This window comes from Schistocerca gregaria, chromosome 3 (assembly GCF_023897955.1).
Source record: "Schistocerca gregaria isolate iqSchGreg1 chromosome 3, iqSchGreg1.2, whole genome shotgun sequence".
Lineage (NCBI taxonomy): Eukaryota > Metazoa > Arthropoda > Insecta > Orthoptera > Acrididae > Schistocerca > Schistocerca gregaria.
The window spans coordinates 181,208,975-181,229,719 of record NC_064922.1 but is presented as its reverse complement, the minus strand read 5'-3'; the positions used below and the strand labels follow the sequence as shown (position 1 = coordinate 181,229,719).

At 42.2% G+C, this 20,745-nt stretch overlaps 1 protein-coding gene across 6 annotated transcripts in view; it reads right to left on the bottom strand.

The window, feature by feature from the left end:
* LOC126355976 (solute carrier family 22 member 7-like) overlaps positions 1-20,745 on the bottom strand; it is a 195,542-nt gene that overhangs the window by 129,888 nt on the left and 44,909 nt on the right. For 3 of the 6 annotated variants that reach the window (XM_050006588.1, XM_050006587.1, XM_050006586.1), the window contains exon 2: positions 907-1,172. The exons of 2 other annotated variants lie outside the window; for them this stretch is intronic. In XM_050006588.1, coding sequence (XP_049862545.1) covers positions 907-1,172 — 266 coding nt within the window. The remainder of the gene's footprint in view (positions 1-906; positions 1,173-20,745) is intronic. One more of the 6 variants, XM_050006589.1, reaches the window with a different exon arrangement.

The window sequence follows — 20,745 nt, the reverse complement described above, 5'->3', positions numbered from 1 at the left end:
TTCAAATATAGCTAAAATAAAATAAGTTATTGATTTTGCTGTGGAACCAGCTGTAACTTCATGTTTTTTTTCTGTAAAACTTCAAATTACGAGATAAAGGTCACTAGAAAATGTTTAATAGACAAATTTTAATGCTCAAACTACTCGCAACAGCCTTATCGAAATCAGAAAATATATCAAATTAAGCCAATAATACCTCTTCAAATTCTTTATGTAATTATGTTTCACCATTTTAGGGTCTCAGAGTACAACAAATGGACTAACATTAGCAATGGTGCAGATATGTTTGACGCCATGCATACATTATGCAATTGCTAACACTACTGGACGAGAATAATGTTATGTACCTCGCATCGCAATGGGCTTTTCGAAAGAAGGGGTGTGTGACTTAAGAAGGAGTCCAGGAATGTAACTGAGCAGAAAAATACTGAGCTGTGGTGGAGAGATGCATGTGCATTGGTGTAGAAGCTCTCTGAGTGATCCATTCCCAAGAAAATGCATGTGTAGCTTAAGGATGAGTTAAGAAATGTGGTTGGACAGGTGTATTCTGAGCTATTATTGGGAGAGCTAAATATGGTGAGGCTTAGAAACCCTCTCGGTGGCATGTTTCCAAAAAGGGGGGTTTAGTTTGAAAAGGGAGCATAGCTTAATAAGGGAGGAGGAGCGGGTATGGGTAGGAGAATGGGGCATGGCTTACGAGGGGCGTTGCTTAGGAGGGGGGCAGGATATGATGACGTCATGCATTTGTCTCTCCATGTAGGCCACCTGACAGGCAAAGTTCAAATCTGATTGGAAGTAACTATTGCATTCCTACTGATATATATCTATTATTGATTTAAGAGATCGCATTTTCTCAGCTTCTGTTAAATAAAAATGACATGGACTATATCTAAATATATATCTTACTTGGGGATAGTGGCATTCTTCCACTCATCAAGAGTTAAGTTGGTGAACTCTCTTCCAGGGACGTGACACCAGTGATCAGGAGTTTGCATAACGAAGTGGTACATTTGCGAGCTCATCATATTGACGATTGTGCCATAGCAAATGAAAACAGTGTTTAATCTCTTCTGGAACTTTCCTCTAGAACCAATGACATCCATGATGTCCTCGAAAGCTGGTACAACCTCTAGATTCTGATGGTATCCATTGGTCTGGCTGACAGTCTGTAACTGAAGAAGGTATTATTCATTGCACAAACCACTGGCCTATTAACCTATTTGTTCAATAATCGAGGGTGGGTATAACATAGACACAACTTAATTTATTCTGCCTAAAATCGTCTGTAATCAGGTAAAAATGTGACAAAATTTCTTGTATAACATGCATTTATGATAAAGATAAGAATGAATTACAAGAGACTGAAATATGTGAGTTACGTAGTGATCTTGTTGAATATTCTGTAATGATATGAAAAGTATTATACATCTAGCTACACACATCTAGAGAATGTCAAACCGAAGCAATTGCTACGGAGCAAGAATTCTACAATCTGCCCATTGTTGGGTGGCAAGTGAAAACGTTTGCTCATATGCATTCAAGTCAGGAGGAATATTGCATCTTACTTCCGATGGTGACGGGTACTGCAGTACCTTATTTGTACACTGAAACAGAGCAAACGACTTTCAGTTAAAATGCCTGTTCTGTATGGGAATATACGTAATGGATGTAAAAGTGGCAGTTGTAGACACTTGGCTGACGACATATGGAAGTTTTAGTCTGACCGTGAAGCGTGTTTGGATAGCCTAATAACCGAAAAATCTGCTTTCCAGTCACTCCATTATACACCGGATGAATGTCCATATTCACAGCTGTGAATACATGTCCTGTATTTCATAACAGATGTATTTGCCACAGTGCCCGCGCCTTTGGAAATGTAATATCGTCGTGACGTGCCAGATGGATCCTCTCCAACTGTTACGTTTTTCTAGCCCCCTAAATAACTAACCGTTTTATATTCATGTAAATTTCAATTAATTTATCCGTTGACATCCAATAACTATATTAAAACCTCACTCTTTTATTTAGACTTACTTTCACTTAAATTAATTATTCAGATCCTCATTTAAAGTGTTCCGATTAAATTTTTGTATTTGGGTTTCATAAGGACATTGTTAATTAAAAGTTACAGTTAATTCCAGTTAGTATTACAGTTCGTTACATGCCAAATCATACGAGCGAGTAATTATATTTGAGAAAGTTGACCTAAGCCACCTGAATGATTAGCATTCTCAAGTTCCAGTAAATACATTAAACTATGTACAATTTATTATCTCCAGAGAAATTAACTTGAAAGCTTATAGCAAATACTATTTTACAGAGCAGATATTGTAATAACTACGGTTAGTTCCGGACGTCAGCTATACGGATTGATCAGGAGCAATGAGGAAAGCTTGTGAGAATCTTGCAGGATAGGTGGTGCTGAGTAACAGTTGTCAAGAAAAGAATTCGATACGTTCCCCCTTTCCGAGTTGATTGGCATTAAAGTTAGCCAACCAGGCCGTTGCGCCAACAAATTCATGTGGCCTGCATTAAACGGTGTTGCTAAACATGTCCTTCGTTTGGTTTCTTGTAGCCGAATATGGGAGCGATACAAGAATTGCACTTTTGATGGTAATGAGGATCGAATCCGAGCCAAAGGCTCGGAATTCTCCTGTTGTGTCGTCTACTCCTTGAGAACAGTTGACGCTGATTGTGTCTGGTCGGCCACTTTAATTTGCGTGCGCAGCAGATTGGCTAACTTCAGTACTAATTGACTTGGCACACCATAGAGAATTTTTTAGTTCTTTCTCAGCACAGCCTACCCTGCAACACGCTTACAGGTTCTTCACACTGTTTCTGACCACACTGCAAAGTTTTGTTGCCGTAATTTCGCACTGCAATATGACCTACAGCATTGATTAGTTAATTCACTAATTAATGATTTCATGAAAGTTACCATAATTGGCAATGTGGCACTCGCATATGTAAGCGAGGAGATTCACAGATAGAAGAAAAATAGTGTCGTTTTGTGGGGGACATCCTGAGACATCAAGGGATCACCAATTTAGTATTGGAGGAAAACGTGAGGGTAAAGATCGTAGAGGGAGACCAGGAGATGAATACAGTAAGAAGATTCAGAAGGGTTTTGAAGAGGCTTGGACAGGAAAGAGTAGCACGGAGAGCTGCATCAAATCAGTATTTGGACTGAAGACCAAAAGAACAACATAGTTTTCAAAGTAACAGTTTTCTCTTAAGCCAGTCTGTAAGTACTGGGACGTCACTCAGAATTGCCAGTCGATAGTTAGAAGTACTCGAGTAATGTCTACGTTCGAGTGCACCCTCAGTGTTGGTTCACCCCACAGTCATGTGCATTCTGTACGCAAGAATACGAGCACATCTAACTGCGAAATTCAGAAATTGTAATATGTCATTATTTTCAGGTGAAATCTGTAATCTACAAAATGCACTTTTTAATAGAGCCGTGATGTGATCAATAAGTACCGTGAACTAAACTACTGTTGGGCTCAGCGATATATATGATGGGCCCACCTAAATGAGCCATAGGAGTGTAATTGTCTTTAACAGGAACGGTAATAAGAGAGAAGTGTAATATTCTCGTCTAAACAATCTAACATTCAACTTCATTACTGGACAGTGACTGTTATCAATGTCGATTGTGTCCCGGATAACTGTACTAACAATTTTTGGTAGCGTAACAAACTGCTCACCCTACTTAGTAACTGAACTTCACGTGAAATACATTATAGTCACCCTACTTAGTAACTGAACTTCGCATGGAATACATCATATATGTTATCTAAAGTTTGAATGTACGTCCTCGAATAAACACCATCTGGCAATACCTTAAACATTCACCTTCAAGGTCATGAAAATTTTTGTTCCCTAGGAGAGACGCAAGCTCTAAGTAATAGAATTACTAGTGTGTTGGTCTTGAAAGATAGGCATAACTATTACTTCTGCTCCTCAGTAGGATATTTAGCGTCTTGTGTGCTGTGTTGTATTTATTACAGAGGTTCAACTGAGCCATATTCTATTTGGCATCCGCAAATCCCATAAAAGCTACAGGCCATCATACATGTATTATTTATGGCCAAATGTGTAATTCGCCGAGCCAGCTTAATAACTATCTCGAACTTTGCTTAAAATACTTTCTTGACTCTCTCAAACATAATTAATTGTATCCTACATGCCACGTAAAATCATTGGTTCAGCTGTCGTGTGTTCATTTTAACCCATAGTTACTGTGAATGCTAACAAGACCACCATTAGTACGGAGGGATCTCTCACACTAACTTTTTATTTTTTATGTATAAAACCTCTGTTTTGGTGAACATATATATTCATGACTTTTCTGTCGTTTGTTACACTTCTTGGAAACAAATTTTATGAAAATTTTTGTTTTTTAAACAAAGCAGAATTTAAAACACTTTGCATATTAGAACACATCAAAATTGCCAGATTATTTTAATTTTATGTATTACTAAAATAACAACACATTGTTATCTCTCTATTCACCCATCAATTATCATCAGGGAGATAGTATTACACATTTGAAACATAACTGTACCGAAAAACGCATTTGAATTATGACAAATTGTATTTGGAATCATTTTCAGTTTACTAATATCATTTCAACCTTAGGACGATTATTCCACCACATAATACGACCAAGGTTGAAATTATGCCAAATTTTTATTTTAAAAAACAAGAATAAAGTAATTACCTTCCGTATTCTTCTGAGGAACTGAACTGGATTTTAATTGCTTTCAGCCTGCATGCGTTTCATACAGACCCTCCATAACTCTTCAAGCAAACCGGAACACCACAATGTTGACGAGGATAACTCGTTTTTACGTCAAACAAGGACAACAAAGGGTTGATGTTTTTCGTTTCTCAAAAAAAAGATATTTCTGTATTTGAGGCTCATATCTCCATAACAGCACGTTTTCTCCGACACTTCCGGAATTTTTTGAAGACGAGGTAGCTGCAAGACAATATTGCGATGCCTTGTTCTTATATTAGTTGGCGAGTTCTGTTTTCTCCATCGAAAACATATTTGTGTTCTTACCGAAGAAGTACGCTTCTCAGTCATGACCACGTATCACTTCTTCATGACCTTCAGTTTCCTTCTCCAAATTAGTACGCGATCACTAAATACTAGAAATCAGGGTCATTATCACTTTCATCAAACTCCTCATCGAAGAATTCACTGAGTTGTTCGTGAATATACACATCCCTCTTTCATCGAAAGCGCTTTGTAGAAGATTAGCTTTTCTCACCATGGAGAAACTGTAACCTTCGACAAAAACATGACACCCAAACACTATGGTGCATCTATGAGTCCACTCAAGGCCTAAAAATAAGCCGGCCTCGGTGGCCGTGCAGTTCTAGGCGCGTCAGTCAGTCCGCAACCGCGGCCGGCCACGGTGGTCTAGCGGTTCTAGGAGCTCAGTCCGGGACCGCGAGACTGACACGGTCGCAGGTTCGATCCTGCCTCGGGCATGGATATGTGTGATGTCCTTAGGTTAGTTAGGTTTAAGTAGTGCTAAGTTCTAGGGGACTGACGACCTCAGATTTTAAGTCCCATAGTGCTAAGAGCCATTTGAACCTCAAAATAAGAAACAAATCGTAGCAAGAATAAGAGATTTCTAGCATGTGACACTTGCCATCCAATAGGAAAGTACACGTAAGAGTATGAGTGTACTTCAGCTCACAAGGATGTTTGAAGTATCACAAGACAAAAAACTGTAGCGATCTAAGAGACCATCCAGACGAGCTAAGGGTGTGACCTGCTGACAGTCTGCCCTCGCTCTCTATAGCCAATGCAGATCATAGTAAAGGAAAGATGTGTTGATTGCAGACAGGTGAAGGGCCTCACCTCCAATTAACATACACTCTCTGGCAGTGGCACCTAGCCAGTTAGGACGTGTTCCACTTGTACTGTAGTTCCCAAAGGACTAACTTTTCTAATGTATCATTGTAAGGTGGCGTGCTCTCCTGACCTTCATTTCTTATATATTCTGACCATACCATCGTATTCTGCGTATCAAGAAGTTTCATTTGAGCCCAAACTCGATAGGGTAGAGTCAGCTGTACATATTTCCATTTAATCCATATGCAAATCTAATAAATGAATCGCAAGTGCTCTCTGAGATTAAAAAGTCGACGCTGGTGTGCACAAACATCCCAGACACGACAGCCACAGGAGGTTTTGTTCGGCAGAGGCAACCAGCCCGCTGGAAAGTCTGTTGGAGGGTGCGTTAGCACGCAGCTGTGCAGGCCGGTCGACCGCCCAGGGACCAAAACAGTTCTTTGCCAGAGAAAAGGGACAAAGCCCCTGCACCTGTGCATCTAGTGTCAAAAGTGATATCCCCTTACCCTTACATCTAAAAGAATGCCCGTTATGTTTGGTGGCAACATCTGCTACAAGTTACGTCTCTGTACCTAGCTGGACTGGTGAGAGACACCATCAAGCCATAGCCCATGCAGTAAAGTTGTAGCCCGAATAGCAGAGTCGTCGAAGGAAGATCGGAGGCTCTCGGCAGCGCTGTTGTCGGCTTTGAATTGAACCATGAACAGCTGCTAGAGAAATATATATATATATATATATATCTGGGGTCAGATACATCACATGATCACACTGACAGAACCACAGGCACATAGACACAGGCAACAGAGCATGCACAATGTCGGCACTAGTACAGTGTATATCCACCTTTCGCAACAATGTAGGCTGCTATTCTCTCATGGAGACGATCGTAGAGACGCTGGATGTAGTCCTGTGGAACGGCTTGCCATGCCATTTCCACCTGGAGCCTCAGTTGGACCAGCGTTCGTGCTGGACGTGCAGACCGCGTGAGACGACGCTTCATCCAGTCCCAAACATGCTCAATGGGGGACAGATCCGGAGATCTTGCTGGTTAGGGTAATTGACTTACACCTTCTAGAGCACGTTGGGTGGCACGGGATACATGCGGACGTGCATTGTTCTGTTGGAACAGCAAGTTCCTTTGCCGGTCTAGGAATGGTAGAACGATGGGTTCGATGACGGTTTGGATGTACTGTGCACTATTCAGTGTCCCCTCGACGATCACCAGAGGTGTACGGCCAGTGTAGGAGATCGCTCCCCACACCATGATGCCGGGTGTTGGCCCTGTGTGCCTCGGTCGTATGCAGTCCTGATTGTGGCGCTCACCTGCACGGCGCCAAACACGCATACAACCATCATTGGCACCAAGGCAGAAGCGACTCTCATCGCTGAAGACGACTCGTCTCCATTCGTCCCTCCATTCACGCCTGTCGCGACACCACTGGAGGCGGGCTGCACGATGTTGGGGCTTGAGCGGAAGACGGCATAACGGTGTGCGGGACCGTAGCCCAGCTTCATGGAGACGGTTGCGAATGGTCCTCGCCGATACCCCAGGAGCAACAGTGTCCCTAATTTGCTGGGAAGTGGCGGTGCGGTCCCCTACGGCACTGCGTAGGATCCTACGGTCTTGGCGTGCATCCGTGCGTCGCTGCGGTCCTGTCCCAGGTCGACGGGCACGTGCACCTTCCGCCGACCACTGGCGACAACATCGATGTACTGTGGAGACCTCACGCCCCACGTGTTGAGCAATTCGGCGGTACGTCCACCCGGCCTCCCGCATGCCCACCATACTCCCTCGCTCAAAGTCCGTCAACTGCACATACGGTTCGCGTCCACGCTGTCGCGGCACGCTACCAGTGTTAAAGACTGCGATGGAGCTCCGTATGGCACGGCAAACTGGCTGACACTGACGGCGGCGGTGCACAAATGCTGCGCAGCTAGCGTCATTCGACGGCCAGCACCGCGGCTCCTGGTGTGTCCGCTGTCCCGTGCGTGTGATCATTGCTTGTACAGCCCTCTCGCAGTGTCCGGAGCAAGTATGGTGGGTCTGACACACCGGTGTCAATGTGTTCTTTTTTCCATTTCCAGGAGTGTATATATATATTCGTTTTGAGAACTGCAACAACACTTACACGTTGGTATAGAAAGAGAAACTGAGCTGACAGAAGTCATGAGACACCTTCTAATCTCCTAGCATCTTGTCAGGCCTCCTTTAGTCCCGTGTAGTGCAGCAGCTCGACGTGACATGGACTCAACAAGTTGTTGGACGTCGCCTGCAGAAACAGTGAGTCACGCTGCGTCTATAGCCATCCATAATTGCGAAGGGGTTGAAGGTGAAGAATTTTGCGCACGAACTGACATTTCGATTACATTCCACAGATGTTCGATTGGAATTAGGTTGGAATATCGGACCGACTAATTCTTTCCTCAAACTATCCAAAACTTTCTTCAAACTAATCGCAAGGAATAGTGATCAATAAAAATTCTATAGTTATTTTGGTACATGACGTCCATGAATGGCTGCAAACGGCCTCCAAGTAGCCTAACATGCCGAAGATCCAGCCCATTCCGTGCAAACACAGCCCACGCCATTATGTAGCCACCATCAGCTTCCACAGTGCCTTGTTTATGACAACTTGGCTCCATGGCTTCGTGGGGTCTGCACCACAATTGAAACCTACCGTCAGATTGAAAAGTCTGAAACAGCTGAGTAAAACTGAACGTACTCAGACATTTCTCTCTTTACTTATTCTGTTTGTCACTAAACTGACACACAATTATTTTTTAGCGCAACGCAGTCTGACTTTCAATAATCCCTACAAAAAATGGTCCTGATGAACAATAACCTATACCTTTTATGAATCGCTTACCTCACAAAAATCTTAGTTACTCTAACTACTGCAATACAGCGAGCACCAATACTGCCAGCTAATTAAAAGATTCCAACTACTGAAGGATATTGACTACTGATAGGCATAGTTAGCAAATGAAAGATTTTGATAGAGAAGAAACAATGTGTTTACCTCAATAATGTTCAAAAGTCATTATATTTATTTCGTTTTTATGACGGACACCTGTCCAGATTGTCCGCTCATCTCTAACCCCACATCCACCATTGCTGGCGGCTCACATCCAACTGCCCAACGCTACGTGCTGTTCACATCCAACTGCCCAACACTACACAAGCGAATATTCCAACAATGAGTCCAACCAGCCACAGACTGCACACAGCACAGTCAGTGATTTTCATACAGAGCGCTACGTGGCGTTACCAACATACAAACCTAAACAGCCCATTTACAAGCAGTCTAGGCCACAACCGAGGCGCTGCAGGTGATGTCATACTGTTAGAAAAGGCACTCGCGTCGGTCGTCTTCTGCCATAGCCCATTAACATCAAAATTTACCGCACTGTCCTACCGGTTGTGGTGTGCTTTCTGCGGTTATTTCACTCAGTGTTGACAACTCTACGCAAACTCCGCTGCCCTCTGTCGTTAAGTGGAGGCCGTCAGCCACTGCTTTGTCCATGGTGAGAAGTAATCGCTCACATTTGGCCTTCTTGGCACAGTCTTGACACTGCCGGTCCCGGAATATTAAATTCCCAAACGACTTCCGAAATGGAATGTCGTCCTACGTGTCGTCCCATGTGTCTAGCTCGAGCTACCATTCCGCGTTCAAAGTCTGTCAGTTCCCATCCTGAAGGCACAGTCACTTCGGTAATATTTTCACAGGCATCGCTTGAATACAATTAAGAGCTCCACAGAAGCACTGTCCTTTTATATCTAGTGTACGCAACACTACCGTCATCTGTATACAGTGACTAGCCAGAACATTGTGACTACCTACCTAAAAGCTGGTACATCCATCACTGGCATGGATAACAGCAGCGACGCTTCGTGGCATTGTAGCAACGAGGCCTTGATAAGAAACTGGAGGGAGTTGCCACCACATCTGCACACACATGTCATATAATCCCCATAAATTACGGCTAGGGAGCGTTCATCTCTGATGTCACGTTCAATCACATCCCAGATGTGTTCGATCAGGTTCAGATCTGGTGAGCAGGGTGGAAAGCACATCAATTGGAACTCGCACCTTTGGTCCTCGAACCACTCTATCAAACTCCTGGTCTTTTGACATGGCGCATTGTCTTGATGAAAGGTGCCATTGCTGTCGGGAAACATGATCGTCATTAAGGGGTGTACGTAGTATGCAACCAGTGAAAGATAGTCCTTGGCTGTCATGGTGCCTTGCACTAGGTCTGCTGAACCTATGGATGCATCCATCAATGTTCCCCAGAGCATAATGGAGCCACCATCCACTTGTCTCCATCCTGCAGCATGGGTGTCAAAGAGGTATTCCCATGAAAGATAAGGATTTGCGCGCTCCCATCGGCATGATGAAGAACATATTATGATTCATCAGACCATTCAACATTCTGTCACTGCGCCAACGTCCAGTGCCGATGGTCGCGTTTGGTCTGTCTGGTGACATAACTCTTTCTGAAAGTGTCTTATAGTCAGGAGATCCTCAGATTATGTGACTGCTAGTATGTCATAGTTCATTTAGCGCTACCCAGAGTGCACGTGAAGTGTTATACTACCGACCAGAACTAGCTTTACGCCCCAAAATTGTTAGCCCAGAATTGTTCAGGGTAATCCGAATTGAGTAGGCAGGCTTTCAGCCAGGAAGAAGTTGTACTGAGCAAATGTTGTCACTCACGACTTACATTGAGGCGGGATTCCAGAGACAATTGAAAACATCAGTGGCGTTTATTGACCTCTAAGCAGCTTACCACACTGTGTGGAGAGAAGGCATCATGTACAAAACTCTCCAAGTAATTCCTTAATAGACAGCATGTTTAACGATACGGTGTTCCAAATAAGTATGGGCACTGACTACAGCTCCATCAAAAAACTAAAGAATGGCTTACCACAAGGATCAGTGCTCACACCACTCCTGTTTAGCCTCTATAATGCAGACCTGCCGGAAACACAAAGAAAGTTCGGGTATACTGACGATTGGGCCCTCACTACACGACGTAGCACAATTGAAGCATCTGGGGACATCCTAACGAATCACCTGAAGATAATGGTCGAATATTTCCGTAAGTGGAGACTTCAACCAAATGCTTCCAGAACAGAGGTTAGTTGCTTCCATATCAACAACAAACTCGCTGGAAAGGACATCAACATTCGATTTGAAAACACCATTCTCAGGCACAATAAAACTCCGAAGTACTTGGGCATGACGCTCGACAGAAAGCTATCTTTTAAAGATCACCTAACAAAGACTGCCGAAAAATTAAAGACAAGAAACAACATTATTCAAAAGCTCTGTGGTACTACCTGGGGAGCAACGGCCTCTACTCTCCGCACCTCTGCTTTAGCAATTGTATTCTCGGCTGCCGATTTGGCTAAAAAGCCCACACGTTAAAAAAGGATGATTTCTAGAGAAATTAAACCCATTCCATCGGAATGGCTCCCAATATTATGCCTCATCCCACCGCCACACCTGAGACATACTGACGCCCTTTTACGTGAATACAAAAACATCATGGGAAATCGAAGCCTGCCAATCCACCAAGACATTGGAGCTGCAAACTATAATAGGCTTCGGTCTAGGAACTCTCCAACAAGAACAGCAAGTACCTGTGCACAACTCCAGAGGCGATGTTGTTGTTGTTGAGGTCTTCAGTCCTGAAACTGGTTTGATTTAGCTCTCCCTGCTACTCTATCCTGTGCAAGCTTCTTCATCTCCCAGTACTTATTGCAGCCTACATCCTTCTGAATCTGCTTAGTGTATTCATCTCTTGGTCTCCCTCTACGATTTTTACCCTCCACGCTGCCCTCCAATACTAAATTGGTGATCCCTTGAAGTGTCAGAACATGTCCTACCAACTGATCCCTTCTTCTAGTCAAGTTGTGCCACAAGCTCTTCTTCTCCCCAATTCTATTCAATACCTCCTCATTAGTTATGTAATCTACCCATCTAATCTTCAGCATTCTTCTGTAACACCACATTTCGAAAGCTTCTATTCACTTCTTGTCTAAACTATGTATCGTGCACGTTTCACTTCCATACATGGCTACACTCCATACAAATACTTTCAGAAACGACTTCCTGACATTTAAATCTATACTCAATGTTAACAAATTTTCTTCTTCAGAAACGCTTTCCTTGCCATTGCCAGTCTACATTTTATATCCTCTCTACTTCGACCATCATCAGTTATTTTGCTCCCCAAATAACAAAACTCCTTTACTACATTAAGTGTCTCATTTCCTAATCTAATTCCCCCAGCGTCACCCGAGTTAATTCGACTACATTCCATTATCCTCGTTTTGCTTTTGTTGATGTTCATCCTGTTCCCTCCTTTCAAGAGACTGTCCATTCCGTTCAGCTGCTCTTCCAAGTCCTTTGCTGTCTCTGACAGAATTACAATGTCATCGGCGAACCTCAAAGTTTTTATTTCTTCACCATGGATTTTAATACCTATTCCGAACTTTTCTTTTGTTTCCTTTATTGAGTAACATCTGGGATAGGCTACAACCCTGTCTCACTCCCTTCCCAACCACGATAGATTATATTAATAGACATGATGTTTGTTCGTAATCCTTAAACATTGTTGTATTAGTGATGTTTGTTTGCAATTATTAACGTTTGTTATATTAGTGATTTGTCTGTTTCTTTCTTATGTGTGTGTGTTGAAATACGATAAATAATAAATAGATGGTCACGTACTCGTTTCAGTGGTAGGTAACGATATCATATTGTTAACATTGGCACATGGATGGCTAGCTGGCTGCTGACGTCCTTCGCGCTGCACTGTGTTTGTGTTCAGACACAGTTGTACTCTGACCAGCACTGAAATCTGATGTTATTTCGGCAACAGTTGTCCGGCTGTCCTGTTTTACCAGTTTGTCCAGCCTGCGACGTCGAACACAAGTAATGAGGTTGTCCGCACAACCCCATGACGTCTGGACGTGGTTTAACCTTCGTTTCGCCACGTGTTGAAGACAATCGCCACAGCACTCCTCGAACACACGAAAAGTCGTGCTGTTACCGAAATGATTGTGCTGAGCCTCTCGGGCATCATAATCTGCCCTCAGTCAGACAGCGCGTTCCTCGGTCTACAACGAACAGCGCGCTCACTGATATTACACGCACCCTGTGTGTGTCTGACTAACAGTCATTCCTCACCAGGTGACGCTGCTGTCGCCTGGACGGGTTTAAATCGATAGCACGACGGTGTCATAATGTTTAGACTCATTAGTGTATATGTATATCGCTACCCCATTACTTCTACCGAGCGAGGAGGCGCAGTGGATAGCCGACTGGACTCGGACTCGGGACGACACCTGTTCAATCCCGCGTCTAGACATCCTGATTTCTGATATTCGTGATTTCTCTAAATCGCTCCAGGCAAATGCCGGGATGGTTCCTTAGAAAGGGCACGGCCGACGTCCTTCCCCATACTTGTAAATGTGATTAAGGGAATAGTCTCAAACGGTTAGACTCCCTAAAATGGGTATTTTGCTTTAACATATATGTAACTCATTTCCCAGCAACGATAGCCTAACTAGTGTAACGTGTACCATTCCAACAGTAGCCTTGTTTCTTCTTACCCGCAGTATTTCTCGCCAGGAACTGTCAGTTTTTCAGCAATAATAAAGTGTATCACAATTGGAATGTAAGTCCACTTTGATTATGTGCTTCATTTTACATTTTAATTTAATTTTGAAGTTTTCTGAGTATGTAAATCTATACCATTCTTTGTTACATACCAAAAGTTAGTTAGTTAATTAGTTTCATGTTCTATGTATCAGTTACACAATAAACAGTAATGATGTGGATGAGTCATTTTATATTAACATCAGTTTTTTTTCAAATATCCCTCTTGTTGATCATTTATTACTTTCTTTGCTTTTTAATTAAGCACAGACCGATCGCTATTTACACATATCGATAATAGACAGTCTTCCGCAGAATAGGAGGAGTTGTCAAAGAGGAACGTTTTCAGTTTAGTTTCAGATTTTACTTTGCTGTCTTTGAGACACCTTATATCGCTGGGTAAGTTATCAAAACTTTTGGTTGTTTGTGTTACAGACCATCTTAATGTGGCGTAATGAATGTCAGTTTTTGCATTTGCTTCTGGTTTTGTAATTCCCTACATCATTGTTTCTCATGAAGTGCAGTGGATTATTTATTATTTACAATACACTTTATGAAGCAATAACTGTACTGCGAAACGGTTCGCACACCGAACAGCAACCAGGCACGACGAAAAGAGTGTTTTCACACGTTTAAGGCCTTCTTCACAAAGGAATCCAGCCATATGCACACATTGATAGAATCATACACACAAGACAACTGTCTCCGTCTCTTCTAGTCAGAATCGTTTTTATTTAAAGAAGGAGAAAATACGAACAATGGATAATTATCGGCGGGAGAAATTTATGGCATGACATGCTGCATCAACTTAGCCGTGTGTTGTGTGGCAACGAGATCGTTGATAAAGTTTGGCTCGGATATTGGATCGTTTACGGCAATGAGAAACACAGGAAAGAATAAAAGTAAACAATGCTACGATAATTAATGTATAAAAAAACAGTAATTGAATGGATCCACTTATGAGTGAAATGTGATTCTTTTAAACTTTAGATTACGATCGGATTGATTAGTACATCCATAAACGACACAAGCTGGCATTTTTCATAAAGCAGCTACGTCTCCACACGATACAAGCACAAGATACAACTTACGATACGGCCACAAAAACCGATAAATATTTTTCTTTGTTAGCACACAAACGTGTAATGAAAGAAACAAGGCACGCTATCGTATCTTGCACATTTCAACAAAGTGAACGATTACTGAAATGTCAAAGAAACGGAACTGCGTAGATGTACAGTATACTTCCATGAAGAAGAGAGTTCTTGTCCTATTAGACTGTCAGTGAGTTATTCTCATTATCGTGTTCTCACTTTGAAATCTTACCATGATGCGTCATTTAGTGTGTGACCAATAAAAGCAACTTACAGGATAAGAAAACGATATAATTTTTAAACATGTTCCAGAATTTTGCAATGTTAATAACAGTCATTAAGAGGATGGTCTCAAACTTTTAGGCCCTGTGAAATGGATATTTTGCCTTAACATGTGTGTAAGTAATTCTTCGAGTAATGATAGCCTAACCTGTATAACATACAGGTCTACCTTCCCAACATAGCCTTTTTTCTTCTTTTCCCAGAATATCTGTTGCCAGTACCTCTATCAGTTATTCAGGAAAACATACCACAGTTGGAATGTAAGTGTAGTTTGATTACCTGCGTTATTTCACATTTCAATTTTATTTTAAGGTTTTTAAACTCTGTAATTGTATACCATGCTTCGTCATATATCAACAGCTAGTTAGTTAATTAGTTTCATTGTCCATGTGTCATTTGCACGTTAAATCATAATGATAATACATTAACATCGTAATGATGTTATATTAACATCAATTTTTGTTGTAAAAATCCCTCCATGCTGATCCTGCTTTAGTCTTTTTCCTTTGCTTTTTAATTAAAGACAGAGAGATTTTAATCAGTTATTTCTTATCATCACCATTTACACATTACAGTAACAGCCAAAGAGAATAGTTTTCATTTTTGTTTCAAATTTAACTTTGTTCACTGGCAGGCATTTTATATCATTGCGTAAGTAAGCAAAACTTTTCGGGGCAGCATAGTGAACTCCTGTTTGTGCTGTTGACGACCTTAATGTGGCGTCAAGAACGTCATTTTTTTCCTTCTGGTGTTATTATATTTATCAGTGTTCCTATTGAAGTACAGCAGATTATTTACCATAAACTTCATGAGGAAGTAACTATACCGTGAAGTGGATACACTGCTAATTACACGCCGAGCAGCAGTCAGGCACGACAGAAAGTGTGTCCACGTAACATTCCTGCCAAAGCCTTACACACACACACACACACACACACACACACACACACACACACACACACACACACACCTATTTATATAATCACGCACACAAAACTCGCACACACATGAGCGCTGTCACCGGCTGTTCTGTCCAGAATCTTTTTTATAGAGAGATAAAATATGAACAGTGAATAATTGTCAGTGAGGGAGGAATTGAGAGCAGGAGGCGCTGCACTAACAGTCAGTGCGGTCACGTAGCCGTGTGTTGTGCGGTGACGAGGTCGTTGATACACGGTTGCTCGGATGACGGAACGTTTGCGGTTTGGAAGGCAGTGTTAAACATACGAAAGATTAAAAGTAAACACCGCAACCATAATTCATGTGTTAAAGAAGACAATATTTCTTGAACGGCACCGGTTACGATTGAAATGTGATATTATACAACTCTAAGTTACGATCGGATCAATTAGTACGCCCGTAAACGATGCAAGCTGCCATTTTTGATGAAACAACTACGTCTCCGCACAATCAAAGCACCAGATGCTATCAGCTATACGACACAAAAGTTGATAATCATCTTCAGCCGCCAGAACTGTTTATTTGTAATAATTTGTAGGCCGGTTTGATTCCAATATTTACTTCCTGAATTCCGTCGCGTTAGTTATGTAAATTAGGCACTTTAAAATGAGATTCGTTCGAAAATAATCTTGTTTATCTGGTGTGGGTTAAAACTGCTGCAGTCCTGGAAAAGTGTGTTCCGTTTTATTTAGCAGACACTGCCATAATAAGCATAATTAATGAAATGTTCCGGGCTATTATGCCGTGGTCAAAAGGATTTTCCTTGAATGCGAACGTTTCGTCCGCGATTGCGGAGGACGTTTTCTTTGGGCATCGTACCCCCTTTTCTTGAATGTCCGATTCACACCCTGGCTCGCTACTGACTACAGCAAAATTCCACTTCCGAGCAATGGCGTAACATTTTTAATGAAAAAATGGAAATGAGCGTTTGGTGTCATTGGCTGGGAGGCCCCTTCCGTGGCAGGTCCGGCCGCCTTGGAGCAGGTCTTATTACATTCGACCCCACATTGGGCGACCTTTGCGCTGGATGGGGATAAAATGATGATGAAGACAACACAAGACCCATCCCAGTCCCTGAGCGGAGAAAATCCCCGACCCAGCCGGGAATCGAGCCCGGGCCCGTAGGACGGCAATTCGTCACACTGACCACTTAGCTATCGGGGCGGACACGTGTTTAGAATGAGTGACCGCAACTTGCAATTGTCAGCTGGCATCGTCCGCTGCTGTTAACACCTCATAGTGTATGGTTGGTACACCTCTTCTTCAGCACCAGAATCCACGTGTCATTCAGTTTCATGCCCTCCTCCTTCCTGTTGAAACTGCTGTGGTGTTTCACAATCTCTATGGCTTCCGTGTATTACCTTTCATTGCATCTGCTTGTGGCTGCCAGTACTTGAGTCCTACCAAAGCGAATGCAGTGGTCTCCTGGCTGCAAAGCATGTTCTGCAGTAGCTGATCTGTCAATCTCCCCTCTTCTGCAGCGTCCCTTGTGCTCACTAGCCGCTTTGCGACCGTTATTTTCGTAGTATCCACCTACATCTCACCACAACTACACAAAATCCTCTAAATTCATGCTTCTTCCAGCAGTTGGTGAATATCCTTGTATCTCCCGAGTGGGCTCGGATGTTACCGCGATCTTCCGCTTTTTCTAGTTTTCCCTACGCTGTCAGTAACGTTCTTAATTAAAGGCAGGGAAACTTTCGATTTCATTGGCACTTGCGCATCGGTACTATTTTTTCTCAGTGGTCTTAAAGCTCGCCGGCCGCTGTGGACCAGCGCTTCTAGGCGCTTCAGTCCAGAACCGCGCTGCTGCTACGGTCGCAGGTTCGAATCCTGCATCGGTCATGGATGTGTGTGATGGCCTTAGGTTAGTTAGGTTTAAGTAATTCTAAGTTCTAGGGGACTGATGACCTCAGATGTTAAGTCCCATAGTTCTTAGAGCCATTTGCAGCACCTTAAACCTCTTTTCACCTCAGCAAACGAATAATCACTCTTGAACAATGCACTTATGAGGTATTTTAATTTTGTGTGAAGCAGCTCTGGTTTGCAGATTTTATTTGCCCTACCCGCCATCGTTTTTATGATGTCTCGCTATTGTTTTGCATGGTGGTTCGAATACCGCTGTAGGTAACGGACTATGTGCGTCGCTTTTCGGTAAACCGCGTGGCCCAATCTACCATCTCCTTTCTTGAAAACTAGCACATGAAGAAAATTCAATCTTCCTCCTGCTCTTGAGAGTGCTACATCAACATCGATTGCACCTGTACTATATTTGTATGCACCAGGAACTGCATGGCGACGATTTTGAATGTCGTGTACAGTTCTGCCACTGGGCACAAGAGAAATTACGCGACGATGACAGTTTGTTTGCACGCGTTCTATTTAATGACCAAGCGTCATTCACCAACAGCGGTAACGTAAACCGGCAAAATATGCGCAACTGGGCTACGGAAAATCCACGATAGTTGCGACAAGCGGAACATCAGCGACCCCGGTGGGTTAATGTATGGTGTGGCATTATTTGAGGTAGGATAATTGGCCTGCATTTTATCGATTGCAATCTAAATAGTGCAATGTATGCTGATTTCCTACGTAATGTTCTGCCGATGTTACTACAAGATGTTTCAATGTATGACAGAATGGAGATGTACTTGCAATATGATGGATGTCCGGCACGTAGCTCACGTACGGTTGAAGCGGTATTGAATAGCATATTTCATAACAGGTGGATTAGTCGTCGAAGCACCATACAATGGCCCGCACGTTCACCGGATCTGACGTCCCTGGATTTCTTTCTGAGGGGAAAGTTGAAGGTATGTTTGAACATTTTATTTCCGTTGTTCCGATCTAATAAATGTACCTTGGCCTGGTCTTGATAAATGGACCATTCTGTATATTTCCTTGTAAGATGTCCACATTGTCGGGCCTTTCATAAGCTGCATAACGACGATACCGAAAAAATCCCCATCAAACAACGATATTACTGACAACAAGAAATAATTAGCGTCATGTCATATATGGCATAATAAACGATTTACCCTTTCAACCACAGGGGCATGAATAATATAAGAAAGTGAATGCAGCTGGGAGATGGACAGAGCAGGTGGCTAATGACATTGGAATGACTCAGTTAGCTTTAACAAAAGAAAGTCCCGGTGCACTGCAGAAAGAAATAAGGGAAAGTCAATATAATATCTATCAGAATACACAGCCGAGACGGAAGTAAGTGGCCAGATTACATTAACGAGTGGAGACCCGGGCAAGAGAAATAAGAATTTACCATTAACGTGGGAGCAGTCGACTGAAGCCAGACGTGTAACGTAGTAGAATCAAGGTGGTGATGATAATGTCGTATAAAAGCACTCTGAGAACTCAATTGAGACACAGACAGAGAGAGCGGGCGCTCATTTCTAGCGGCAGGCCACAAACCTGCGTGTGGTAGAGGCGCGACTCTGACTCTACTTTACGTTTGTGGCCTGAGGGCGATACGCTTCACGTACCATTGCGACAAACGTAAAGCGATAGTTAAATATTCCTCTTTTCTGGTAGAATTTTCCGCACATCGCTTCAACCCAGAGCGAGTGTGCAATTGCCTTTAATTTCGACTAGTGAAGTTTGAACATTCCACGGAACGCATAACGTTTGAGACTGAATACGTTCATCCAAGGCCAGAGTAGGGAATTAGCAATTTCAGATCCGGCATGGAGACAACACCGCCGCATTGGCCATTTGGTAATGTACAAAGCGCTTTTGGCGAAGTTAAATGTTGAGTACAATTTTGCGAGAGTTGCATACTCCAAGATGCGTACGCTTTGAATAGAGAAATTCTAGAGATAATTACTAACCTACCCTCCAATGAGTACATGAGAATAGATTAAATAAAGTCATCCTCCCCCAACTTAGTTCATTGTACAGCTACGGCGTAGGTGTAATTTTCAATGCTAAAGATTTACTTAATAATTTTTCTTTAATTTACGTCTATGGTCACAAACTTTTTGTTAACAGATTGCCGGTTTCGGTCTTTAATGACCATCATCAGATCTTTTACATAAAAACAAAGTCCTAATGTACCGCAGCCATAGTGGTATCGTCAAATGTTAAATGCGGAATCAGCAGCAGCATCGTCAAATACATATAAATAACATCACATGCATGATCATATGTGAAAGATTTACTTGTTTCAATTGATAACATTTTCACGTATAGAGATATAGTTTGATTAATGACATATTCAATGTTTAAATATTGATTTATTGAAAGAAGAAGTAATTAAACTTACTTAATGATTATAACTTGATTCTTGAGAGCTTTGGTAAATTGAATGTAATATGGAAGCGGGAGAGATTGTGTTATCATTTTAGGTTAGATCAGAAACTTGTCATCAATATCAATTTACGTGTTCTTGGAATGTCACAGTAGCATTTTTGATTACTTTGAGATAGGGCGAGCATTAATAGGTATGTGGAATGTCACCCTGGGCTTGAGAAGACAGTCAGAACGTTATCCTGTGCCCCATTCAAAATTAACAAATACAACAACACCTTACAAAATGGCTCTACGCTGCAAGGATACTGAATTAACAGCATTCTGCTAGCGTGTCAGGATTTTGAATTAAAAGCATTCTGCTAGACAAGATAGCAAACTGATAGTAGAGAGGTAAACAAAAGGTAACGCAAATTGTAGAAAATTAATTTAACATTAAATTTGGCTCAACTGAGTAGTTAAGTAAACTGAGTAGTTAAGTAAATAAGTAGTACATAAGTGTAGATAGAAGTGTATTTTTGTATGTTTATTGCTGGCTAAAAATATTGTTGTATTGGGTTGTGTTGAGTTCTGTATCAACACCATGAACAGAAAAGATTGA